Source organism: Sebastes fasciatus, chromosome 2, assembly GCF_043250625.1.
Source record: "Sebastes fasciatus isolate fSebFas1 chromosome 2, fSebFas1.pri, whole genome shotgun sequence".
Classification (NCBI taxonomy): Eukaryota; Metazoa; Chordata; class Actinopteri; order Perciformes; family Sebastidae; genus Sebastes; species Sebastes fasciatus.
In genome coordinates, this window is record NC_133796.1 from 28,014,623 (window position 1) to 28,042,400 (window position 27,778).

A 27,778-nucleotide genomic window follows, 5' to 3' on the forward strand; every position below is an offset into this window, starting at 1 on the left:
TCTAGTCCAGCTCCATTTAGGTTAAAATTGAGCTGTTTGCATGCAATTTAAAGTGATTAGTAGAAGGGGGCTCTGTAGATCTTCAACCATAACTCTTATTTGGGCAGCCTGGATTTTAATCTTGGCATGACATTTAACTGCACCATAGAAAACCATATTTTAATTAAAGTCTACTAGACTAACATCTGCTTTCCAGTAGGCCTACTGGATACAGCTTCCCTTTTTTTCTACATTAACAAACAAAGCATGTTGCATGCTGTAATTAGGCTACTAACTGCAAATTGCAAAATTATTTATTTGTGAGAGTGCTTCTGATTACAACCTTTTAAGAAAGTTATGAAACGTACAAAAAAAACAGAGCAAACAGCAAAAACAATGTTGCTTGCTGCCAAAATTATGAATAGGAGCATACCACCTGCCACCTGTTTGTACCATGAAATCTACATTTTATCTCAAACACTGACCTTTGAGTGTTTCAGAAATCATAATTACAACAGAGAAATATTACATGCTGTGAAATCATTGACATTTGGCTTTTTATCCCACCTACAGTGTTTTCATTTGATTAAATTTTATAGGGGAGATATCAAATTGTCTTCATACCAACTGAACTGAAACATTTGATCTTGACAGTTTTTGAGAGCCTAATTTTGGATTTATATCCTTAAGAAGAACATTGAAATTTCAATGGGAAAGGGTTTTTTGGAGGTATAATGCTGATGCATACAATCAAATCTGACTTTTTTATTTAGATGTTATTGCTGCTGTGCTTTTGCCACTGTGAAAATGTGAGTCGGACACAAGTGACTAGTGTTGGATTTCTAGCCCACTTGTATTCAGGACATCTCCCCTTCCCCTTACTGTACTGTATGCCTATGCTTTTTCATGTATTGTAGTACATCTTGCTGTAAATCCAATTGCCCTCTGAGGACAAAACAAAAACTGAAAGTTGAAATTATGTATCATCATTTTCCAAATGTGAGATGTCATTCAATTTCATTAAAAATGGTATTTTGGTATTGGTCCACATATTTGTTGACCAATAGAAAATGCCTGGGGTATCCAAACAAACAGTTTAGTTACATGCATTATAATTAGTAGCCACAGATTTCCTCCATCAGACTGACTTCCGTCTTTTGCCAACCATATTGGTGAGTTTTTCCATGGACTTGGAGCCATTGCATCGTCTGCACGGTGCTTCAGGTTCTCCATCACGTGACAAATCAGTTTTGTGGAGAGGTTGAACATCACAAGTAGTCCTCAGCTGCAGACCCTTCCAGGAAGAGGCAGTAGTCTTCCTGAGCCTGAGGATCGGCCCCCGGGACATCCACCAGTCTGCCATAAAGGAGTGAAACATGGTTAAACAACGACCAGTGAACCAGGTGGTGAAGAGAACTAGAGGCTGTACCACATTGATAACAGTGGTGAAAAACATCAGGTCTTAGAAGTTCACAAACTTCAAACTTTAAAATGGTTTCTATGTCGTGTCCTTCACATCTGACCAGTATCAGTGTGTGAAGCTGCGGCCTCTTTAACTGTTTTAAATCTCTCTCACAATATGTTGGGGAAAGAAATGCACAATTCAAGGAACTTAAAGTGTTTTAATTCTCTCCAGCTGCCACCGTTCATCCATCTTGCAAACTTCTTTACTAAGGCTGCCACAACTTAGTCGATTAGTTGACTAATTGGTCGTTTTGGTCTTAGTTGACTGAGATTTCTTTATAGTGATTTTGTGTGATTCTTTGTGGAGAAACTCAGTTTTACAGATTTATCTCAACTAATTGATTAGTTGACAAAATTGTATGAGTGTTAGTCAACTAAGCATTTCTTTGGTTGAGGACAGCCCTAATTTTATCCCATTTCAATTAACATAAACAAGAAAAGTGGATATAAAGCAATCAGGGATTATCTACCCAGTTAATTATCTTGGAGGAGCTCTGAGGTTCCACTGCTAGAAGATACGATATGAATCCTAAATCAAAATGTCCTCAACCCAGTGTGCTTGTGTCAAAGTCAAATTAACTTCATACAGGGATACTTCAGCTCATCCCAGTACAGCATGTTGGAATACAGCCCATAACTCGCAGCATACCACATTGATCCTCACCCTGATAGGTCTACACATTATTCATCTCAGGAATGGGACTCATTAGCTCATCAAAGTAAATCCCTCAGCTCGGCTTCATTCCCAGCAGACTATGCGGCCACTCACCCCTCACAGCTCTCTTTGATCTGCCGCAGGATGCTTCTGGTGTGCAGGAAGGACAGTCGGTCAGTGATGTTGTAGGCCACCACAAATCCATCTGCCCAGTTCACATGCAGGCTCCTCCAGGACACACACCTGCTGCGTCCACTCGGACACAGCAGAAGTGGATGCAGAGATCAAACGCAGCACATCGTCCATCAACTGATCTAACAACTTCTTCTCCAACCTACTGCAGAAAACTGTGAAAAGTGATGAGAAACAGAGTAAGACATGTGCCAAAATAAACAAGAAGGGAGCCAAAAAAAGAGAGTAAATTAGCTGCAGCACAGTATAGCAGCAGGGTCCTTTTATGAGACTTTTGCAGTCAATAAAAGTAAAACTTTGGTGGTAAAAAAAGCAGTGCTGGCTGCAAACATATTCTGCTGTCGTAATAGTCGCAACATAAACCTTTAAAGGTTTATGAGTGTGCTCTCAGTTACATGGTACCATTAGTATATACCTTCAAACCAAAGACAAGACAATAACCACAAATCATCACCCAAAATGGTATTATTAAAACATATCATTCCTTCCTGTGAACATGCATCAAATATAACCAACTTCATCTATGGACATCCTTTTATGGTATTAAGAATCTGTAAAGAAACAAGTAAAAATAAGTTTGCTATAAAATGTAAGATATGTTATGAATCAAATGTTAACTGATGAACATTAATACAAGTTGAGAGTTCAACACAGTGAATGAAAATGCACAAAGCTTTCTTTTGAGAGGCAATGAACACAGCATGTTGCCAGTTTAGTCAAACTGTGGAACAATGATCACTATAATCACTGTGGTGCATGATTGCTCATCGGGGGCAAATTCATTTAGCCCAGAAGTGAAGAGATTTTAAATTCTATCCCCGTCTGCAAACTGTAAATCTATTACATTCACCCAGCATGCAGATAAACACTGAGTGGTGGTAAAATGTGCACATCACCGATTTCAATATGAAACAGACTGAAAAGAAGGTTTTGTTGACTCACTTTAAATTGATATAATCTAATTAGTGTGAGGCCAACAGAAACACAGTGGGAAACCAATGAGAGCAGTATATGATATATATATTTCTTTAGTATAACATCATTAATGAGTATATCTATATACCGGCAGTGGAAGCATTACTGTCAAATAAATTGTTTTGTCAGGAATCTCACCACAACATCTAGGGAGAACATGAGTGTAAGAAAGAGGAAGTCAGTGTTGTGTAATACAAACACTAGACATTTGATATTTGGCTTTTGTTTACAGACTTCATCAAAGGTGATTATGTGTCCTTATACGAGTGTTTGGAGGAGCTGCTTCACCACATGTCCCTGTGAGAGAACTGAAAACACACAGAGTCTCTGACCCTTCTCACATAAAGAGACAAGTTTTGCAAGCAGGGAGACAAAAAGGTCGACCAATACAACAGACAGGTTTTTAGACACATTTTTCTTTTAAATTGCAGATACAATTTTACTCATCGTTGATGTATTTTTTGGAAAAACATACGGTATTATATAGTACATGTTAAGCATTATAGTTTAAATTCTCCAAATATAATTATATTGTTATAAAAAAAGTGCTGTATGGGTGTATTGTGTGCCATGAGGAAATTCAATTCAAAAGCATCTCTTATGTCACCACTGCTTTAAGTGACTTTTTACTAGGGCTGTCCTAAATACCATTTTTTGGGCTTATAGAGAAATATTCGAAGGTATTCGAAGCTTCGCGGTACGGTAGGGTAACATGTTCTTCTGTCTGTCTGTCTGTCTGTCTGTCTGTCTCCATCTCCCCCGTTTCAGTGCCGCCGCACTACAGTACACACACACACCTCTACACACAACAAACAGTGATATCCCTCTGAGAATAACTAATAATAACTAATGTTGAACATGAAAAATGAATAATATTGTGGGATTATTCCTTATTTCATGGGCTATTTGGGGATTTATTAAAGAATATTATTACATACTTATATATAAATAATAAAAGAAAAAAGTGATTTGGAGGTTGAATACCATGGCAATGGTTGAAGCTTCGAAGTATTCGGATCAGCCCTACTTTTTACAGTGTAAATTGTAGAAAAAAATATCTAAATCGAGTCTGGTTTCTCTTGCATGAAAACATAATAAATGAATAAAATAAACAAACAAATAAATACATACGTACATAAATAATATTACAGGATCAGCCTTTCTAACCAAAAGTGGCACTAGGTCTACGTGTCTGGCACAATCATAGCCTTTCCAAAGAGACGTGAGTGCTGAATTTAAAGGGGACCTATTATACTGTTGTGCCCTTCCCCTTTTCTTTAGCGTGTTTTATAGTTTTTTGTGCATGTAAAAGGTCTGCAAAGTTACAAATCCCAAAGTCCACGCCAAAGGGAGTTAAGCTTTGCTCATACGAGACACACGAAACTCAGGCCTCCATAGATGGCGCGCGCACGTTTATGCTAAGCGCGTTGTTCGTTGCAATATGCTCCAAAACGCCAGGAGGCGTACAAATAAAATATTCTGTGGATAAGCAAAAAGTCAACGAGTGGTGACGGAAATGAAAGTAGGCTGCCTGGCAACAGTAGTAAACACTAAACTCCGACGTACGTACCGCCAAACATTGCATTTGTGTGCTGTAGAGACAGAGGGTAAAAACAGGTGCTGCAGCACAGCCGGTATGAGAAAAATGAGAAATGAGAGAAGCGTTTTTTGAATTTTAAAGCATGTTCTAGTAGAAACCCAAAATACAAGAATGCACCTGAAAATAAGCATAATAGGTCCTCTTTAAAGGTTTCCTCGAGAAAAAGAAAGAATAGTCAGGATGTTAGGATCCTTAGAAATTGGTGATACCACAGACATGTTACAGTTGCAGAATCAAACCCACAGACTATAAAATACCAGCACATGTTTAAAATGTAACATGTCCGTTGACCTCAATTAGGCACAAAGCTTCAGCTTCCCGTCTCTTCCCCCACCGCAGCTCAAAAAAATACTCCAAACTTTGATTTCACAGACTGCTTCACTGGTCAACTCTCATTTTTCTCTCAGTATTTCTCTGTCTGCCCTTTTCATTGTTCACCAAAGGTCACTGAGGTGTCTCATTATTATCCTGTAATGTTTTACTCCGAGTCTGCTGACTGAAAGGTCACAAACCTTATTCAAGAATAAAACAGAGCAAGATGCCCCCTGACCAAAACAGTGTACATATAACACCTTTGACTTATTGCTGTATGTGTTCTTTAAAACAGAAACACAGACAAATACATAAAGGAAAGATTAGCAGTGTAATATAAGTAAAGATGGCATTTTATCCTTGGCCCAAAATAAACAATGAATATTTTTACAGCACAACACTGAACTGACGTCAAACTGCAACACATCACCAGGGATTTGTCTTAAAAGCTCTCCTTTCTCCAGAAATCCATTTACCTAATAAGATACATCCCTCCTTCTATTGTGTGACTAAATCTAAAACAGATTTCCAGATGCAGAGAGGAATTTTGTGCCATTAAGAACACTTACGAACTATTCCCCTTAAATTTGAGACACAATCACGATATTGTTTTACATGCAACGAAATAGTTTCTACTCATTTTCAAAACCTTTTTGTTCACAATATCTGGTGTGTGATGTGAGGCAGGAGCCAGCAGTGTCTCCTGGGTAAAAAGCCTCAGAGCCAGCCAGGCAGCGGGTTGACATCATGTCTGTGCTGAAGCTGCATTTCTCTTTCTCTCATGCTTTCCAAACAATCTGATTCAAACAGCATTTTGAGGGCTTCTTGCTTTAATCAAATCGACTGTGGTGCAAAATGGCAAAAACATGTTGAGCCGTAAACAGAGGTTTCAAAGGTCGAGAGATTCAGAGCAGACACAAAACAAGAGAGGCAAGTGTCAAAAAGATTAATGATAGAAGATATGGACTGCTGCTGGCGGCTTCTAGTAAACTTGCCAAAATCGTATCTAATTTAATTTTTTTCTTCCAGGAGGTGCTATACCTCAGGCTGGTTGCTGCCCCATCACAGCTCTGCCAATCATGGCAGTTTGATAGATGGTTACGGTCTGGGTTACAATCATTCGCTGTTTTCCAAATCGCTTTTTCTTTTTACTTTTAGTGCGTACTACAGCTGCCCTTACAAAGTACGTACTGTTGCATGCAGTATGCATTAATGCATTAAGCGTGTTAAATGCGACCGAAAAATGACGCCAAGGGGTCTGACAAAGCGTCACTATGTGACGAGTTGAGATGAGAATGTGTTGATTGGGACATAATACTTCATCGTAACATTGCGCCTTGAATTTTGACCCTCTTGCTCATATATCCGACGGTTTCTATCATTTGAGCTGTCAATGAGCTGCAAATAGTCTGTGCTCTCTTGGCGGCTCAGTCGATGTGACGTATCTTCCGCTGAGCAAAGGATTGTAGGTCAGAATAGCCAGAAAAGCATTCGCTACGTTCCAAATCACATACTTTTTTTTAACTTTTATTATGTACCGCAGCTGCCCTTACAAAGTACGTACTGCTGCATGCAGTATGTATACAATTGGGACATACTGCATAACATTGTGCCTTGAACTTTGACCCTCTTTCTCATATATCCGCTACAGAGAGGTGGATGTCTAGAAGGTAACCCGCAAATTGCAAAATCTTCCAAAACTCTCGAGACTTGCTGCCCGATGACCTATCCTAACCTTAAGCATTCGAGATCAATGCCTAACCATAACCATCTCAGGAGAGTTTTGCAATTTGCATGTTATTACTTAAAGACAAGACCAGAAAAGCATGCTGGCTTGCATACTGCAAAATGTGGATGTAGTAGGACATCCTGGTATTTTTGGCATACTGCATTTGACATACTAGCTACTGTATGTATTGGCACATACTAAATATGTTTCAGGCATACTAAATAGTCTGGTAGTATGGGTATTAGAACACACATAGGAATTCCTACCTTAAAGACCATACTTAAAGACCCCCAATATCTTCTCCTCCCACCTCCAGCTCCTCCAACTCTCTTGCTATGACATCACACTGTAAATAAAGTGCATTCAAATATCAAAGAGAGGTGTAACACACATTTAAACATGGAGCTACATGTGATTACTCAGTGACATAATTTGTAGTTTTGCGCCTTCAGTGGTATTCCCAAAAATGTTAACTAGTATACAGTATGGCTTCACAAACAAATGGTTGTTTTAACTCTTCATTAGTGTGAAAGTAAAGTTAGATTGAAACATCTGCCTGTATTACTTGGTGTTGGACCACATGATGTGTGAGATGATTCACTAATTGTATTAAAAAATGTCACAAAGGTGTCAGAAGCGATGAGGCCTGCTGGGTGCTTTGTTCAAGCTACATTTAGCTTGTGGTTTTATCCATACCTCCGTTTGTGGTAAACAAGTCAGCTCAAACAAACTGTGAACAGTGTGTAACATTCAGGGGGATCTATTCGCAGAAATGGAATATGATATTAATACGCATGTTTTTTTTTGTGTATAAACCTGAAAATAAGAATCGTGTTTTCGTGACCTTAGAATGAACCGTTTACCTACAGTTGGGTCCTCTCTCTTCACCAAGGATGTATAAGGAGAACTCTGGAGTCAGGCCGGCTTATTGCACCACCATGTTTCTACAGTAGCCCAGAACAGACAAACCAAACATTGGCTCTAGAGAGAACCATTCAGCCACCGTAGTTCTCCTACACGCTTGGCACCACAGCCATGCTTGGCACACGGGAGAAGTTTCAGTTGTTATCATTACTTCATTTTGAACTTGAGTCACCATGTGTTATCTGCTCATTTGCTCAGTAGCCTCTTCAAAGTGATCCTTACATCTTCTTTCATATAGGCCATTTTATCTGGAAAAGCTGCAGGGACATTGATCTATTAATTGTGAGACTATACTTTTTTTACTTACCAGTATTCATTTATTTATTTAATTTTATTTATTTATTTTTCTCTTCTTTTTTTTAATGGCAGAAAACAACAAGCTGACAAACATGGAACAGAGAAAAAGAAAAGAAGGCCCCTTTTTTTAAAAAACTTTAAAATTGGGTATAGGAGAGGTGTGGGATTGTAATACTCACCAGTATTCAAAAAGAGCTTATTAATCGTACCCTGTGTTGGACAGTTTGCTACGACATCTGCACAAATCATCTTCTGCAGCTCGTTACAATAACAAGTTCCAGTATGTTACTTCACTCACCACTCTGAGATCCAAACCACGTTTCATCATCCAACACAAACACACACTGGAATTATTATCGCTACCTCAGAGAGAGATCATATTGGCACAGGATATTTCAATCATCACCACCACCACCACCACCATCATCATCATCGCTGAGTTTAATCAGAGAAGACACAATGAAATTAGATTAGACGGTGGATCTCAGAAGATATTTTCAAGGGAGCCAAAAATCACATTTTATTCACGGCCATTAAACTTGCCTGGATCCTCTGAAATACTGGGAAATTACAGCCAAATCAAAAGATTTTAATACATCCTGTAGTGTTGGAATGCATTTAGAAGAAATGTTCTGCAGGAAAATGTCATATTGTATCATAATATTTGAACTACTGGAGATGTGTCACCCCCAAAAGTAAATAAAGGTAAAATAAAATGTTAAGAAATATGTATGAATTTGATTCTGTGGCTTTTAGGGAAGAAGCAGAAATCCTAATACCCTTCTGCCAAAAGTCCAACTATAAATGGCTGCAATTCATATTGTGTGCTGGTTGTTTACAGTAGGTACACGTTTACAGTACACTGTGGTGCTGTAAATGATAAAACACAGTTTCTTTACCATTCAACTCCTGTCACATATAATGATTAATAATGTCAGATGGAAAATAATAATGAAATATGTTTTCTCTTGAATGCATTTTATTGATACTAATAAATGTGCATTTATCATTGACTGTTACAGTAAAAAAAAAAGAAGAGAGAAATGAACCAGACTGTTCTCCTGAAATAGGGACAGTAACTATAGTTTATCAGTCTTCCCTCATACAATAGGGAATATTATTACATTTATTGATTTCAAAAGAAGTAACATTACATATACTGTATATTCACTACTCTTGACGAATAATCAAGGAGTGCACAGACAATAATTGATGCAGTAATTACTCTTAATGTCAAGTAAAATCTATCTTAAGCTGCAGGAAGCAAGTAAATAATATTTAAAGACAGGAAATGCTCAACAACAGCAGGTATTATAAAACGTCTTATTTCCTCTCAACAGTGTGGCTCTACAAATAATCATCAATACTGAATGATATCGATACCTAACACTCTTATTAAGCCCGAGATATTTATAATAGAGGAGTACGACATTATGCTGAAACACGGGTGGAACAGAAAGCTTACATAATGTATGCACAAACTTAATTTATGGTTAAATGTCAAATTTTCTTGGATCGTTTCATCTGGATATTAAATCCTCTAATAAACATGAAAATACATGTTGAGCTCTAACACTGGTTATAATAGCGCCTTCAATCACTCTGTATCATCAAAAAGACAAAGTCAATAAGATTCACTGCTGCTTTTCAAAAAAAGCTACTGAGACACATAATTATATCAATAATCAAACCTATGATAATTGCCTGCAATCATTTAGTAATTAAAAGGACAAATATAGTAAAATAAAGTTCTATACAGTTACACATGTATAAATATGTTGAGCGTTTACGAATATGATAAATACAGTTTTTACCCATATCAAAGTTTCAAAGTGCTGTGTATGATCAGAGCTATGTTCACCTAAAAAATACACTTAATAAAGATGCAAATTGAGATTAATAAAACATCCAACTACAGCATCCTCTTTGTACAATAGAGCATCAGATATGTGATTTTAGGAGGTCTGAATGTAAGTAATAAATCTGATTTCCAGCGCATCAGGAGCAAATTATCAATGGCAAAATATGATATGATACAGTCACAATTACAGCCTCATTTCTCTAATAAAAGTTGTTTTAAAGTTGCAGAATCTGTTTGATTCGTCATTTTTCTCAAAAGAGATGTGGTTCCAAATGTGTCACATATAGTATCTAACTGAAACTTTTTATATTCGTTTTCTACACTTTCTACTTCTCTGATCAGTTGAAGTGTGCAGGGATAATAATTGCTCCGGCATTAGTTAGTACTTCAAATATCTGAAGTATTGTTTCAGTATGTTCAGCTGCCATCGGATGGCAGCACTGTGATATTATTGAAAACAGCAAAATAGCTTACAGAATGGAAATACTGTTACAGCCCCAGACCGCTAAATAAAAACAGTATAATTACCCACAAATACAGCATATGTGTGTACAGCGTTAGAAGTGTTGCCTCCTCGACTTGAGAGAGTGTCTCCTCTTCCTTTTCCTGTGGCACTGCTCTCTCCTCTCAGGCCAGGGGAAACCACTCTCAGCGGTCCTGTAGGCCTCGTCGTACTCATCGCTGTCAGAGTCCGCCTCCGCCGCGAGGAAAACTCTGTCCGGGAAAACTTCTTTCAGCTTGGAGGTGAAGAACGCCTCGAGGCTGCGGCCTGCTTGGGCCACCTCGGAGTCGGGCTGTGGTCAGAGAGAGAGAGAGAGAGAGCTATTACACTCAAGTACTGACTTATTTATAATTTAAACAAGGATTACTTTTAACTTACATAATTGAACTTTGCACAATTGTGGAACATGAGATAAACATCAGCAGCAAACTGTTCTGGTGAGTTATAATGTCGAGTGTTCCTCTTGTTGAGTTTGGCCCTGATCACAGCCAGGTCCATGGGCCTCTTAATGATCTGGTAGTAATGACGAGCCTGCATGAAAAAGAAGAGCCATTTAACACTGTTTTAGATATAATCCACCCAGACACTCATTCTAGTGTAATTACCTCATAACTCTTTCTGCTTTCAAAAAAGCATGAAAAAAAATGTACTGTTTCATTGTGACAAATGGGACCACCTATTTGTAGGGTGCTTGCTCAAGCAATTCTAGTTCCTCCCTAAGATAAGATATGATCACACAATGATGGGCCAGGAATGCACATACAAACTGTAAAGCCTTTGATTAACTGCAGTTGCAATTTGAACTGAACTGGACTCAAGAGGAGATAACCTTAGGTATCAACATTGAAGGTAGCCTGTGGAGTTCTCGACCACTAGTAGGTGCTATCGAGCAATATTTGTATGAGTGGATCCCCTTTGCTTGTAACTTGTGCATGCTCACGAGGATGACGCATACCTTAAAAGGTATTGTTGAATAGGAACATACTGGACTGGACTTAATGATATGAGCAACAGAGAGGAGTAGTCAGCAGGTTCCATATGCAGAGCAATTTATTTCAGAGGCAGATTTAACATGTCTCTCTTGCTTCTGTCTGTGTATGTGAGGTTTATGCTAGGATCATGTTGGAGGTCAAACGGGGTGAACAGAGAGAAAAAGGCAGCATATATCGCCTCTGATTTAGTGGAAGTGATTGCACCTGAGGGGGGCGGTTCCTTTCCGGACAGAAGCGTTCATTTTATCCTCCCTGCCTCAGGTGTAGTCATGTGATCTCTTCCTAGGGACTTTTAACTTTTTTCCCCCTCAAAAACAATGAATAGACTGATACAAAAATAATCCCTCTCAATCATCACTTATGACACACTAGCAGTGTGTGGTGGTGTCTGTATCTACAGAGACCCTGCAGCCTTCTGCCTGTATTTTCTCTTTTCTTTGTATTTTGCTGTGTTCAGGACTCTTCTGGGTTTCAGCAAAGAGGCTTTGGGCCCCACGTGGGGGTGTAACCCATTCACATTCCCAGGTCAAATACCGTCGCTTTGTCACACCCCTCGGCATCTGATACCGAGGCACAAGTCCCCCTTTAGCTCTGTCAGATACAAAGCGGCCGTATTTGACGTATGAGAATGGGTTTGTTACATCGCTGTGTGTTTTTACGTGCTTTAGTTTTTAGCCTGCTCCTCTCTCTATCTTCTGCTGTGTGCTGCTATCGGTGTGTCAGTTTGACCGAGGCACACACAACGAGCAGAGAAGACAGAATGAAGCCAGCCCTTTGGCTGCATTCATTAAAAATCCGGCAAAGCGGCTCATTCCCGCAGTGTTGTACGGAGGTCTGTGGGGGTGTGGGCTTGTTTAAGTACATTAGAACATAACCGCTGTGAAACAATCAGAAAGTAACCTTTTTATTTCTCTGATTTACTTCTTTGTTCTCACTAACGCCTCTCCCTCTCTTTATTCACTCTATAGCTCGCTCGATCATCGCTACTCTCTCTCTGCCTCTCGTTGAGCCGAGAAGGAGTGGCCAACTTTGAATGCAGTGTGTTTCCAAACACCAACCGACAAATGTAATTCAATTCAACATATTTGTCAGGCTTCAAGGAAACATTCATTGTGTTTTGGTGAGAAAAACTGAACATGAACATGAACATGTTACAAAAAACCTCCACAGGGTACTTTTAAACCCCAAAGCCCTGACAAATATAGCAGCAATCAAAATGGGTTTATGTACACCGAAACAATGAGGAAAACTCCTCATGATGCTACAGTGTTCCTGTAAATATAATGAAAACTAAATGAGATTATGAAAATGAGTTGTGGTCTGTAATAAAAGGGTGATTACTCACAAGTGGACTGACGGGCTCGTGGAAGGGAGCACTCACGGCGTTACTGAGGATCAGAAGAGTCAGCCGCTCACATTTCTACAAACAATGAAAACTGTTAGAAAAACAGTCACAGAAAGGGAACACAGGCACAGAAAACCACCAGCCATCGTCATTATTAATGCAGCTAATAAAATGACCTACTCTCTGATCACACGCAGGCAGTCCGTGGGCTGATGTGTGTTCTCCAGATGTTCTCACATTCTCACAGTCATACTCAACCTCTGGCTGCACGGCGTCTCTGCACAGGCTGCACACCCAGTCGCCTCTGAACAGGATATGAAACAGCATCAGGTTAACAATAACAGCTCCAAATAAACAGTTTCATAGAAGGTTGGAGGGTAACTTTAATACATTTTAGGTTACAGTATGAGAAACTTACGAGGGGAAGCTTAGCAGAGACGGGATGTGGCAAGACAGATGAAAAACTTTTGGACAGCGGTCACAGCACAGCAGGTCCCCTCCAATTAGACACACGGCACAGAAGTCCTCACTCTCCATCTCGGCGTCGTCCTGGTCCGGCTGGACTTCCTCTGTAGCTCTTTGAGCAACAGGGTTTGCAATCAGAAGCGGCATCTGAGCATCACCTACGTTGGACTCCTCTTCCAGGTCAGAGCGCAGCGGTTGCGGGTCGTCAGTTGTGAGTTCAGGTTCAGATTCCACGTCGAGCTCAGACTCCACAGAACCCTGAGAGTCTGGAGGCTGATCGGACACAACGTCAGAGTCGGTCTCTGCCTGAAGACTGAGATCATAGTCTGGCTGGACGTCTGACTCGGTTTCAGCATCGCCTGATTCTGCATCAGCGTCCAGCCCTTGTCCATCCTCCGATCCCGCTCCTGCATCTGATTCTGGGTCTGCCTCATATTCAAGACTTGGCTCTGAATCCCCTGCGATATCAGTTTCACCGCAGAGCCCCATCTCTCCTGCAGCCACTGGTGCCTCCTCAGCCAGACATTCAAGTTCAGCCTCAGATGAAGAATCTGCATTTAGGTCAGAATCTGGTGATGCATCTGAGTCCAGCTGTGGGTCTGGATCAGCCCGAGAAACAACAGCGTCCTCCGAGACTGATATGGGATCAGAGTCAGAGTCCAGATCCAGTGCAGAGCAACTCTGTGGCACATATTTAGGGTCAGCGGACGGAGTGGTGGATACTTTATGAGAGCTGATTCTCCCTCGGCTGTCAAACTCACTGGAGTGTGCGGTAGACTGATTACGGTTCTGTTGCTCTGCGTATGGCGGCGCTATGAGAGAGCGGGTGGTCCTCCTGGTCTCAGAGACTTCGGCTATCCCCTATGTTTACAACACATTAGAGAAGAGAAGATGTCTTGTATGCTTTTGTCATATTTTATTAAACATATTTGCTGAACTTAAAGCACGCAGCTGAATTAAACATAATTTGAACATCATGTTAACTCATCATGTATTAAAGGAACAGTGTGTATGATCCGGCGGTATCTAGCGGTGGGGTTGCTAATTCAAAATACACTTGTTTACTTCAATGATTGTATCCTGTCATGTTTTTACTGCTGTGAAAATATACATACATATACCTATAAGTCTATCATTATATCATAATTATCATTATTTATCATGTAAAAAAATTTCTATGACCATTAAATATGTTCTGTATGATGTTTTTATATGATCACCTTTCCTCTACAGTATGCAAAGCAATGATACCTACTTCAGGCGTTGCATCATGCCAGGCTCTCTGCTGCGGATTGCTCTTCTCCGTCCCGCTGGCAGGTAATGGGTCGCTCTGCCGTCGTCCATGTGGGGGGAGTTGAGACACAAGTATTTTGAGGCGCTCCAAGCAAACCACCGGTACCCTGGGCCTCACTGAGTCCTTCTGAACATCTCTGTTACTTTGGAGGCAAGCAGAGAAAGAACGATGAAACCTTATTTTCGTGATTGTGCATGAACAAATGTTTGACTGAACCGCTATTACACACCTGTTGTGGTCGTTTCTTGACACCCTGCATTTCCCATTGGCCTCATAATCAGCCTCTTCATTTACACAAGTAAAAGAATGATCTAAAAAAAAGAGAAATATGATTTCACAAACTTTATATTTTGTTCATTTGAGGAATTATGAGAAATAATCATGAGAAATAATCTCATGGTAAGTAGTTAGTCAAGTAGTATTTTACAGCACCTGGCTCTGTCTTATATGACAGTAGAGGAGACCGGTAGCCTCTGGAGGGCGTCGTGTTAGACGAAGTTTCCTTGACAACACAAAGCACCCCATCTGAAGCTCTCCTCTGTTTGGGATCCACACTGACATACTGACAACAAAACAAACATTATGTAAAACCTATCAGCATATGTAACTCGGTCATGATGCTCCTATTTGTTCAAATATTTTTTTTTTATTTATAGAGCCATGCAATCTTTTGACTGATGTTTGAATTTGAATAGTGTCAAAATTGGTGACAACAGCTCTCCTGACAGATAACTAAAATGTATTTGGATCATATCTAAAGCTACTGCTCCATTGAGTTAGCATTGCACTTCTATAACAACATTGGACTCATGATGGAGTGTAAAAAAAAGAGGATATGCACATATGCAGTAGTACACCCCAACACCTGTAAACAGACTTTAAAGGGATAGTTTGGGTGTTTTGAAGTGGGGTTGTATGAGGTACTTATCCATAGTCAGTGTAATACCTACAGTAGATTACGGTCAGCACACCCCCAGTTTAGAGAAGCAGACAGGAGTTACTGCACGGAAGCAAAGCAATATATTGCTGTGGAAGGGGCCAGCAGCAAAACGTATTCTAGCCACCTAAAAGAAAGGCTCACCTAAAGAAAAAAATATTTAAGTGTACGCTATATTTAGAATATTTTCCAACGGCAAACTGAAATGAAAATGAGACATATCTATACTGTTTTTGTCATCGGAGCCTGCTGGCTTTGGAGAGAGCAGAGATAAGTTTCACTTTCAGTTCAGTTCTGCATCGGAGAGGAGAAGGAAAGGGCTGTCTGACGGCAAGATAGTGGTGAAATATTAAAATATTCTAAATATAGCGTACACTTGAACTGATATTAATGTTTTTAGGTGAGCGTTTCTTTTAGGTGGCTAAAATATGTTTTGCTGCCGTCCCCGTCCACAGCAGTACATTGCTTAGCTTCCGTACGGTAACTCCTGTCTGCTTCTCCAAACTGGAGGCGTGTCGACCGTCACCTACAGTAGGTAATACACCGACTATGGAAAAGTACCTCATACAACCCCACTCTAAACACACTAGTTGAAACTCTTTGGGTTTTGGACTGTTGGTTGGACAAAACAAGCAATCTAAAGACGTGCGTTTGGGCTCTGGGAAGCTCTGATGGACACTTTTTCATCATTTTATTGACCAAACGATTAAATCAAACTTTCAAGAAAATAATCAGCAAATTAATCAATAATGAAAATAATAGTTTGTTGGAGCCCTAAATCAGAGTAATATATTAATTTTTTCAATGCTATAACTATGTATGACAGGTCTGTAATTACTACTCCTTTGCAAAGCCAGAAATCACATGTACAAAGGGCACAGCACAACAGTGATCACCTCTATTCCATCTGACAGCAATGTGTGATTACAATCTGATGCGGGGTTACCTTAGTTGCAGCTCCTGCCTGTAGGCCGTGAGTGTATCCTGTGGGCCTTTCAGTGTAAGGGCTGGTGGATGGGGCTGCCAGTTCTGCCGGGATGCTCTGCGAGCGTCTCTCCCTCCTCGTGCACACTAAACCAGGGCTGAGCCTGCTGCTCTGCACATCAGATACACACTCGTGGGCTGTCACCGACACCTCCAGGGACGTGGATCTCTGTCAGAAACACAAACATGCTAAACTGAGCAGGTTTTCAAGCTGCATCACATGCACAGATGCCCCTGCTCATGCCATTAACAGCAGACAGGAGAGAAAAGGAGTGGGTTGTGTGCTGTGGAAACAAGGCAGACACTCAACTCAATCCTTACAAACATAGAGAATGGCCCACACAGCTGCATATATTACTGTACAGGCAATAAAAGGTTTGGTTACAACACCAATTATGATATGTAAATTCACTATCAGGTGTGCAGTGTGGCCATTTGATTAAACCAGTACAGCAAATCACTCCTTTACTTCTCTCTTCTGTTACAATTTAACTAATGTAAGAAAAGCTCCTTTAAAGATCTCAGCTGTGACTTCAGCTAATGGAAGCAGGAGGGCCGACAAATCATTTAACACTACGTTATTTTTTAACACCTCTTTCCTCTTTTTCTTTTTCTAGTGCACCATCATACATATTCAGGCCACGCTGACACCGAGCATGTGCTCCTAAGTATCATGCGATTAAAACACTTACCTGATCCATGCCCCTTGGGAGACGTATGCGGGATTCAGACTGTGGAGGAAAATAGACTATAATCCTTCTCTCTGGAGCGATGGAGGGGCGTACGAATTTATCTCAGAGTGCAAACCAGAACTGAAATCAAACTGGCAGCTCACCCTATTCCCTCAGCGACTCATTAATGACAGGTTAAGTACATAAATGAGTGCGCCCAAGTGGTTTTATGTCGTTTTCAGACGCTGCGTGACTTGAAAATTTAAAAATAATACATCTTTGTGTTCGTAAACGTGCACCCTGAGAAGTTTTAGCGAGGTGATTACGTGGCTCCTCAAACCCCTGGCATTAAGTGTGATTTTGATGAACAGTGCTCTCTTGGTTTTGGGATGCATTGCTGCAGTACGAACAGCTTTAATTGTCAGAGCAGCGCTTTGTTTTCCCATCGTTCTTTCTTCATAAAAGCAGGAGCACATTTCTGTTGCACCATCTGTTTTCAGGCTAGCTGTCAACTGTGGGAAGTGATCATCCTGGCATTAAAATAGAGTGCTCCTTTAGTTTCAGTCGTTTACTGATATTAATTAAAACTGAGTACCGCCTCAAATTCAACACTCCCTTAAACTTCAACATTTCAGAAATATACAATAACCACTTCCCATATGTAAAACATTTTCCTACTGGCTTTTGATGTGACTTAAATGTCACTACATGATGTTTCAATTAGGCTTGGTTGCCTTTGTTCTTTGTGTTTGCAAGTGTTTGAACATCCGTGTATAATAGGAAATCAGCCTGACTCTGACTGATACATTGTGGTTTTTGAGAGGTGTGTATGAACACTGTGCTGTGGTTTACTATGACATGAGTTGGGAGTTGGGTTCAAATTAGTTTGAGGGACTAGAAACTTTGCAGAACCACGTGTGAAACGAAAAACCGAGAACTGAGGTGCAAAAAACCCACCGCATGCCTTTCTGTGATCTCACACTAACTGATGTTGATCACAAACACACACGCCCAATTTTTCAAACAAGGTCAGAACAACATGTAGTTGTCTTGGTGTTCACAAACGTTACGTTTCACTTTCAAAACTTAGTTATTTTAAGCCAAAACACAATGTTTTCCCTAAACATAAGTAACTGTTTTTGTTGCCTAAACCTAAAGGAGCCCTTTTGTTTGTTCAAAACGTAACGTTTCATTTAGTGTTACAACGCATTAGAACGTGTTGCTTTTAAGTTTTGCTTTCACTTTTACAACATAGTAGGCCACTAATAACCCACGTCTATGGTGCTTATAGCGACTGATAATGCCTATTTAATGGCCTAACATATCGGGTGCACCAGTGTAAATCTTTGCCGACGATGAAATCCTTGATTTTTAATGCTGTGTTTATGCTAAAAACTTAACATATTGCCATAACCAATACTAGTCGGGGTCTATTGTTAACTTAATCTCTCACCCTGCCATCTCTGTGGTCTCTGAGCATCAGTGCAGGTCTGTTTCTCTGCAGCTCTTTTCTCAGCTCTGCTGCCGGCGGAGGAACATGTTGGACAGGACTCGGCTCCCTCCTGTCCTGCTGCAGATCCACATCCAACTGCTGCTCTCTGCTTTCAACCACTGCCATTTGTCCACGAGCCTCCTCCACTCTGCACCTCTCCTCCCAGCTCTCTTCAGTCATCACATCTCTGTCTGTGTGGCTGAGGTCCTGCTGCAGAGCCGTGCTGGTCGACAGCTTCCTCTGACGTTGGCCTCGCCTGCTATGGCCTGCACTTGGCTGAGCCTGGCTGTCTAGACGAACTTCTCTCTGACGTTGGTGATAGAGATGAGACTTAGTTTGAGACTGTGGCTGAGAGGCAGCAGCTTGTGGCTGGGACGCAGATCCTCGACTGCAGTTGAGCTGGATGGGTCCCATGATTGGGACAGATGTTGAAGGGGGAGGACATTGCGATGAGCTGTCTGGGTCCCAGCACCTCTGGAGCTGCTGGCTCTGGTGCAAGGAGGCCGAGATAAGGGCAGACTGAACACAGCTGGAGTTATAAAGTGTGGCTTCCAGTTGGCTTTTCTCCAGACTGGACAGATCTGGCTGAGAGGGAATGCCATGGAGGCAACACATCTGGGGCTGCTCGCAGCAGCTCTGGTACCCACAGCCTGGTTCTCGTCCTCTGTGACACACGGACGGCAGAGCCAAGCAGGCGATGGGCTGAGGCCTCAGGATATTGGAGCAGGCCAAGCCCGGAGGGTAAGAGCAGTTTCCCCCTTCAACGGTCAGCTGGCCTGCAGAGCAGCAGAGTCACATTAATGTAATATGTCATGCAAATAATAACATCATTAGCACATAATAAACTCTGTGCACACTTGAACAGAAAGTTATTTGTTTCAACCATGCAGTAAAAAGATATTTTGAATGAGAAGGTGTATCGTTTTGCAAAAAAAATATTGATGGTAGTACACTGAAAACAAATTCACCAGCATTAACAAAAACCTTTCACAAATTCACCAAATCCTGTACTGCAAAAATATAATTTTATTGTAATGCATTCACTTTTTTTATTGTGGGCTTATTTTCAGTTTCAACCTCATTCTGAATAATAAAACAAATTAAAACAATTTAACTGTAATATAACCATCTCGCTTCAGTAACATTCATTTTACCTAAAGTGGAAATCTGCTTCGTCCAGTAACTAGCATCCCAGTTGAATTTGATCCTGACGGGACTCCAGGAGTCCGAGTGGAGTGACGACTCCAGCAGCTGCTGCATCTGGAGAGAAATCTGAAAGAAGATATAAGATAAAGATAATATATTCTATAAACATGTGTGTGACCATGCTAGGTAAAGAAGCATGCTTTGTTTTATGCATAGTTGTCCTTGTTTCCATGTGTTTTTATGAAATGTGTTTTGATATGTACAGTACACACAAGTACACAAGCCCAGGGACTACAGCAGAAAATTAGCCACGAGGCTAAAACTAGCACATTTACAGAAATGTGTTCTAAAAAGACAGCTAATCCTGAAAGAAGAGCTGCTGTAAATCAAGTCAATAACACAAATATCCCACATATAGCTCTACTAGAGTTACTTTCTAGACTAGGTTAAAAGAGAATGCGAGGAATTTAGTATTGCACCAGGGCTGTAGTAGTCAAATCCGGTCTCTGTCTCAATGTCACTTCTTTGAAGTTTTGCACTTGTCTTGGTCTCGGGCTCAGCTATTGAGAACTGGTAAAGCTGTTCCTGGCTGCTGATTCGGGATCTGTTGTACAGAACGTTGCCTGATTCTAGCAATATGACACATGAAAAAAGTATATACCCCTCCGCCTCTAATGTACCTGCAGAAATCTATAATGGTCCCCAAACCTAAATTCTATGCATTGATTAGTTATGTAAGAATTCAGATCAAGATCATAGATTATTTATGTCCATCCTAACTCTTTAATCACTATGTTAGCATTGGAAAGACACTATTGCCTATTATGGTCTTGATCGGGACTCAATTTGCTCTGGACTTGGATTCGACTGGACCGGGTCTTGGACTTGACTTGGACTCAATTAAGTTGGTCTTGACTACAGCCCTGTATTGCACGTCCATAAAGTTTCAGGTATCACAAGAGATTTACAAAATAATAGTCAAGATTGAGGCCAAGATATCTGGACTTCCATCATACAACTTGTCTTTTGTTAAACCCTCCCTGTCTGGTAAATGCCTTCAAATTCCACGCTCCTGGCTCATAACGCAGGCTTTCTCTTTATTTAATTTATAGCCCAAGCCGAAACACCCCGGTGATGCAACTTCAGTAATTTTGTCAGGCTTACTGTAACAAAGCACCTCTAGAAACCCAGGGGACACGCTGAGTAGTACTTCCTCTGGCTGATAAACTTCACATATATAACAGGTGGAGTTCCCCTTTACATACAAAGAAATAAAAACAGAAGCTTATAGGACTGTGTGTGTTACAATCAGACGGTGGACGTCTGTTGCCTGCCCTGTCAGCGTACCAGAGCCCTGCTGAAGAGCACCGGGCCTCTGCAGTGGTGGGTCGTGGCCCAGGTGATGAACTTCTGAACGTGGTCCAGCTGGCCACAGATCTCTATTGCCCCCTGCAGCTGGTCCTCCAGACGCTGCTGGAAGTCCTCTGAGATTTTCTGTAAAGAAACCCATCAAAATGCAACAAGTAATCATGGTACACAGAGAGTCATGGCTGGACTGTTTTTGACAGATGTAGTTCCTGAGATGTTGGCTTAAGCAGCTTTGACAGATTATTCCGGGTTCTCGTTTACTTGCTTTCAGGACTGATTACATCACGGCGGTTACTGATTCTTTGCATGTAGATTCACGGCTGGCTGAACGATAAAGAAGGAGAGAAAAAGAAAGTAATTACCTCCAGTTGCTCTATTAATAGGTTGGCTCGTTTGTTAAGCTCGTTCATCATAATCATCTTTGCCATTTTAATCTGGTTCTCTGCCTTCCTGTGTGCAATCTTTACACCATGGAGTCTACGGAGACAGAGAGGAGAAAATAAATGTCTGAGAAAAATCCCAAATGCAGAAGAGGAGAGCAGCATTTCAGACATTAATTTATGCATTAGCTTGCTATATTTCACACTGTTAAATTATTGAGCATTTGTGGCAGAAGTTGCTCAGACTCAGGAGGACTATGATTAGGACTCTACACCAACCTGTCCTCTATCTGCTTAGCATTGTTCTCCACTGCAGATCTCCTCTCGTCCACCTGCACCATCAGGTTTTCAAACAGCCACTGCTGATCCTGCAGGGCCTTCCCGATCTGCACCACCCTGAACAACACGAGAGACCACAGCACAAAGTTCACTAATTTATTCTCCGGGCATGAAGAACGCCAGAATTAAAACAGTTTCCCCTGGGGACAAGACATTATGCAGGTGACCTTAGAGGCAGCTACTGTACTGTAACATCACAGAAAACAAAAGCGTATGAATACTTAATAGGTGCTAGGCGAGCCAAGGGTAGTGTATGCAGATACAGATGATAAAAGTGACAAGGCAGTTAAAGAGAGTTGCTGCTCAGAGGAAGTTTTTAACCTGCGGTTAGCCCTTCTCTGCAGTGTCCTTGTGCTGCGAGTCTGAGGACTGACCTGTGGTTTTTGTGGGAGGACAGGTGACAGCTGCTACAGCACAGAAGGTCACATGACTCACAAAACAGCTCCAAGGGCTCCTGTCTGTGAGAGTGGCACATGAGGAGGGAGCAAGGATACGGCCCCGGGCCTAAAAAACAGACGGAGAGAGGAGGGAGGGGGGAGAGAGCGGGCAGCGTTAGCAACCGTCGACAAGCAATTCACACAAACAACAGGACCATCAGCGTGTACACATTCTGTAGTCGAGAGAGAACAAACACCAACACTAATCAAAAAGCTAACTAACTAACTAACTAAACTGTAAAACAACAACTTTGGTTTTAACACTTTATACACATTAAACACGTAAGGGATAATGTACAGCGAGCCGGTCATTGTTGTGAAAGAATCCCCGACAGGGCGATGCCGCACCCCGACACGAGGGTTCATCGCCCTGAAGGGGCGCTTATTACACGGCTACTTACTTAAGAAATTAATAATTTGACACAAAAACAGTCCGCCAGAGTCCGAGATCAGAGGTGCGCCCATAGCAACGGTCTGCTATAAAGAAATAACAGAACGCCATGATTATCCAATCAGAATTGAGTATTCAACACAGCCGTGTAATAAGTAAGATATAACATGTTGATTAGTCAGCTTTAGAGGTGGATTTTGTTACGTTTGGAAAGAGCCAGGTTAGCTGTTTCCTGCTGTTTCCTGTCATTATACTAAGCTAAGCTAAGCTAAGCTACCTGACTGCTGGTCTTAGCTTCTTCCGTACAGAAGTGAGAGTGGTATCAATTATATTATCTAACACTCAGCTAGAAAGGGAATAAGCATATTTTCAAAATATATTCATTTCAACACTAACTATTCGATTTTAGGTGTGGTTTGTCTAAATAGAAACAAAGTGACGATTTTTTTTAAATCATTAGCCCCTTGTAATGAATTGGGCATAAAGTTTCAAGCATGTACTGCATTGTTGGACAGCCCAACTGTTTTGAAGATGGGGAGACACTATATTTAGTTGTATATTTTGCCGTATGTTGGCTATACTTTTTAAAAATGACCACAATGAGTGAAAGACAAAAGCCTAAGCTCTCTATACACTTATTATATCTTTATATTCATGTAGCTTTTCATAGTATGAGCCGTCTGTGAAACTTTACATGGTGCTACTAAGTGGGACAGTGGGTTAATAGTAAACGGAGTTATATTGACATGCACCACTAAAACCGGCGTGCACTTTGAGACGAAAATGAAAATACAATTGTGGGAAATAGGTTTGTTGTTGAGGTTGCAATGTGTGTTGAGATGTAAGTGAACAACATTTCAGTGCTGTCCGATCTGCCTTTGATGCACCAACCGCACACACACACTCTCACACATTTCTAAATAGGTCATTGTAGAAACTGTTGGCCCACAGACCTGCAGGTGGTTAGAGCTAATGAACGCAGCCCTACTGCTCTCTGCTGGCCGGCTCACCCCAACCAACCCCCTCCTGCCTGCACATCTTCACACCTCTCTGTGGTGAAGAGCCGAGCATCAACCCTTGTGTGCATCGACTTGATCTGACTGACCACATCCTGTCAGTCAGCGCAGTCACACGGCTGCTTCTCACAAGTACACAAACTAAACAGTAAACACTTCCTCGTCACAATAAAAGGTGTCCGTTCGTTATGACAACTTGTGCGATGCAGACCTGCACAAAAGAAGCCGGCAACAAAGCTGCCAGGCATACGTGAGGGTCTTTAAATAGCAACACACTAATATTAGCCAAAATGAAATCATTCGAGCAGTTAAGAATCTGGGCCACGTGTTAAAGAGAGGTGTAATAAAACACAGGGATCTCCAGGAACTATTATCCACCATCGCCACTGTCATGCATTATTCATGGCAATGGTTCCTACTGAGACATGATTAACAAACAAACAGAGCACCAGAGAGAAAACAAAGGCGGGTTTTGTGGTGACAGAGAGAGAGAGGCAGACTGCGTATCTCAGATGATAATCTGTCATAGTGGCTCGGAAAAAAGAGGTAAAAAAAGTCATGAAATATGTAAATCTCTTACCTTGTCCAGTCGGAGGCAGGGAGCTGGAGCCTCTCTGGTGCAGGTCAGGACACTGGGTGGCACTGGGCCTCTGTTGCTGGTGCATGTCTGTATACTGGGAAGTGGTGGGGGCTCTCTGATGCTGATGCACATCTGTGCACTGGTAACACAGCCACTTGTTGCAGAGCGTACACAGGCTCTGTGCAAGTGTCGGCACAGAGCACTCAGAGCAGCTCTGAAAGACACAAAGAAAAACCCTCCTTGAGTTTAGAATATACAGTGAACACACACGTACATGCAGGTACACACACACACACACACACACACACAGTGTGACCAGACCATGTGACAAAAAGACGAGGTGGCATATGTCAGAAACATTTGTGTTGCCGCTTTACTTTGTGCTAAATCACACTTCCAAGAGTTGTGATCTGTTCTCGTGCTCACAAAGGCTCTCAGAGGAGTGTGTGTGAAACTTAACCTGTGCTGCAGCATCGTTTGAATACATTTAAACACTGATTTCATTTTCCAACCGTCAGCAATTAAACACCATGATGTATGTAAATTAGGCCTGTCAAAGATAACACCAATAATTTCTTGAACGCAATCGATTTTTCGGAGGTTGTAGCGGGCTCATTTTTAAAGCTAGAGTTAAGATACTGGCATCATATGAAACTAGAAAACCTGAGGAATCAAATCCATACCAACAGTGTCATTGTCGCAAAGGAGGCTAAATAACTCTCCAAACTTACACAAAATTTTGGTGAGGAAAAACTGGCATGGCCATTTTCAAAGGGGTCCCTTGACCTTTGACCTCAGGATATGTGCATGTAAATGGGTTCTATGGGTACCCACGAGTCTCCCCTTTACAGACATGCCCACTTTATGATAATCACATGCAGTTTGGGGCAAGTCATAGTCAAGTCAGCACACTGACACACTGACAGCTGTTGTTACCTGTTGGGCTTGAGTTTGCCATGTTATGATTTGAGCATATTTTGTATGCTAAATGCAGTACCTGTGAGGGTTTCTGGACAATATTTGTCATTGCTTTGTGTTGTTAATTGATTTCCAATAATAAATACATACAAACATTTGCATAAAGCAAGCATATTTGCCCACTCCCATGCTGATAAAAGTATTAAATACTTGGCAAATCTCCCTTTAAGGTACATTTTGAACAGAAAACAAAATGTGTGATTAATCGCGATAAAATATTTGTATCGATTGAGAGCCCCAATGTAAATGTTAAAAAGGAAAGATATCTGTTAAAATAAGGATTTAATTATAAAAAAAAAACATGATAAAACTCCTCTTTGTTCCTTGTGTTTGCATCTGAGTAAAATAAAAGAGCATGAAAGCTGTCAACAGAAACCTAGTAAGATGATGCACAGTGCAGCTATTTTCACCTGAGTAACATCTTATTAATCCCAGTGGGGAAATTCATCCTCTGCAGTTGACCCTTGCTACCAATTTAGGAGCAGCGCCCCCGGGACCAAATCCAGTTTTAAAACCCTCATCCTTGTCCAAAGTCAATGGCAGGGGTATCCCTGGTATCTAGCATGTCTCTTAGGGTGAGGAGAGAGCAACACAAACATGCCAACTCTACACAAAAAGGCCCTAAAGGGGTTCAATCACAGGATCAACAGTGCAAACTCAGAAACTGCTGCACAAAAATAAACAATCTCTAGCTGTGTCAAGATCCAGATACTGTAGGAAACAATGCTGAAACAAACCACTTACCTTCTCCATTTCAGTGCTTTGAGCGTGGAGCCTTCTCAGCGGGAGGGAGAGGAGAGGAGAGGAGAAGAGAGCGAGCAGCCCGACGCCTTGGCAGCAGAAGCACTGAGGCTTCTACCTGAGGCAGGAAGCAGCGCGCACCGAGAGGTGGCCCCAGAGGAGACGGCTTACATGACAGCCTCGCTGTGCTCTCTCCTCCCCCAGTTCATCCAAGTGTAGGACCCCCTTCACTGCAGCAGAGCAGAGGAGTAGTGTCACATTCAAATTCATCCCCCTGCTCGCTGGTGCAGCCACCACAAAAAAAGAGAGAAAATCTAATCCTTTTTCTTAAATAAGCCTGTGCATAATAATTGGGAATTAGGGAGATAAGATAATTATTTTTTTGTAGGGCAAAATATCCCCGGAAGCTCTTTCCAAAATGGAGGAAGGAAGACCAAGTGACCTACAATGAGAGAAGGAGGGAGAAATTGTGCTGTAAGCAACTTTTAGTTCTTTGGAGCAGGAAGTGTGAGGCGATGTTGGACTCAGGTTGTGTCGGGTATGTCGGGATGGGCCGGTTGTGGCCTTCTTCCCTTTGTCAGCACGAGGAGGGAACAGGTCCCAGTGGAGCTACACGCCAACGTAGCACGCAGAAACCGGGTCAGGCTCTGACAAGCTCCAGATGGGACTAGGGTACACTCCTGCAATTCCCTCCAACACTGAGAAATCAATTAAGATTTTAACTCAACATGTCAGAGAAAATGAACAGCAGCAGCACACTGTAAGAAGAACGAAAAGTAGCCAACTGTAGAAGATGAAGGGAATTTAGACGCAGGAGGCATCAGCATAAGAAACATGACAATATGAAAGTTGAACAAGGGGAACTGGGGAACTGCTGAAAGCAAAACTTAAAACAAATACTCGCCATCAAATAGATCCCAGAATCAAACCGCTGAGACATCTCGAGCTGTGAGCAAGTCTGCCTAACAACAGCCCCTGCAGCCTGACCTACAAATCTGACAACTTTCTCATCCTTGGGTGCTTCAGTGGGGAGCTCAGAACAATCCCATTCCCCATTGTGCGCTCAAAGACCCAATTTGAAACACAATTAGCCAGTCGTAGTAGTACACCCTGCCTCTCGTTCACTCAGCTCGGTAGCACCTTGCTTGCACTGAACCTTCCCGGCGTTCATCTTTCAGACTGAAACCTCCCGCCAGCTCTCCCTGCCCTGCTAAGTGAAGCTGGCACTAGATACGCATGCCATCTCGAGAGATGTCACAATAATAGAAACCTGCGCTGTGATCCCTCCCTTGAAAGCACCCCCTATGTAACATCTATTAACACCGAAGTGATGAGATCACAGAGAAAGCAGGATTATCTTCAACCACTCTTAAGTTATTATGTCATTTAACTATACCTCTGTCCTCATATAACTTACTCTGTGAAGAAATCCACTTAGTTAAGCTGCTGCAACTTCACACAGAAACCAGATTGTTGAGAGATATTTGGCCCATTATGTAGATCTTCTCATCATGGGGTGCTTGAACTGCTTCAGCTAATGAGATCTCACCATACGCTTCCTGTCGGACGGTTAAACCGGTGACAACTCAATCTAATGCATATAGTTATCTCTTGTTATAAAACCCTCATTATGTACTTTAAAGTGCCTTTAATACATGTTTGGCCACTAGGGGACAGAAAAAGAACAAAACAGCCGACAGACCAACAGCTCTGACATATTATTGCTTTGTTA

At 41.5% G+C, this 27,778-nt stretch overlaps 1 protein-coding gene across 1 annotated transcript; it reads right to left on the bottom strand.

The window, feature by feature from the left end:
• Positions 1-9,088: 9,088 nt before the first annotated feature.
• On the bottom strand, positions 9,089-26,283 carry trim66 (tripartite motif containing 66). The gene is made up of 17 exons (XM_074616905.1): positions 26,050-26,283; positions 24,328-24,541; positions 22,278-22,407; positions 21,844-21,960; positions 21,547-21,661; positions 21,164-21,310; positions 19,825-19,942; positions 18,632-19,446; positions 16,470-16,676; positions 15,019-15,148; positions 14,816-14,897; positions 14,548-14,728; positions 13,246-14,153; positions 13,008-13,131; positions 12,828-12,902; positions 10,869-11,021; positions 9,089-10,782 (listed from the first exon to the last, which is right to left on the bottom strand). The coding sequence occupies exons 1-17, from the start codon at positions 26,056-26,058 to the stop codon at positions 10,546-10,548; spliced, it is 3,762 nt and encodes a 1,253-aa protein (XP_074473006.1). The 5' UTR covers positions 26,059-26,283; the 3' UTR covers positions 9,089-10,545.
• Between the last annotated feature and the right edge of the window lie 1,495 nt (positions 26,284-27,778).

What these genes read in the sequence shown, in the direction of transcription:
- trim66 (XM_074616905.1), bottom strand. An exon ending in TCTCTGCTAAGCTTCCCCTC is followed by an intron (nt 13,132 to 13,245) that starts GTAAGTTTCTCA and finishes TATCCTGTTCAG; the next exon opens with AGGCGACTGGGTGTGCAGCC. An exon ending in ATTGTGCAAAGTTCAATTAT is followed by an intron (nt 10,783 to 10,868) that starts GTAAGTTAAAAG and finishes CTCTGACCACAG; the next exon opens with CCCGACTCCGAGGTGGCCCA.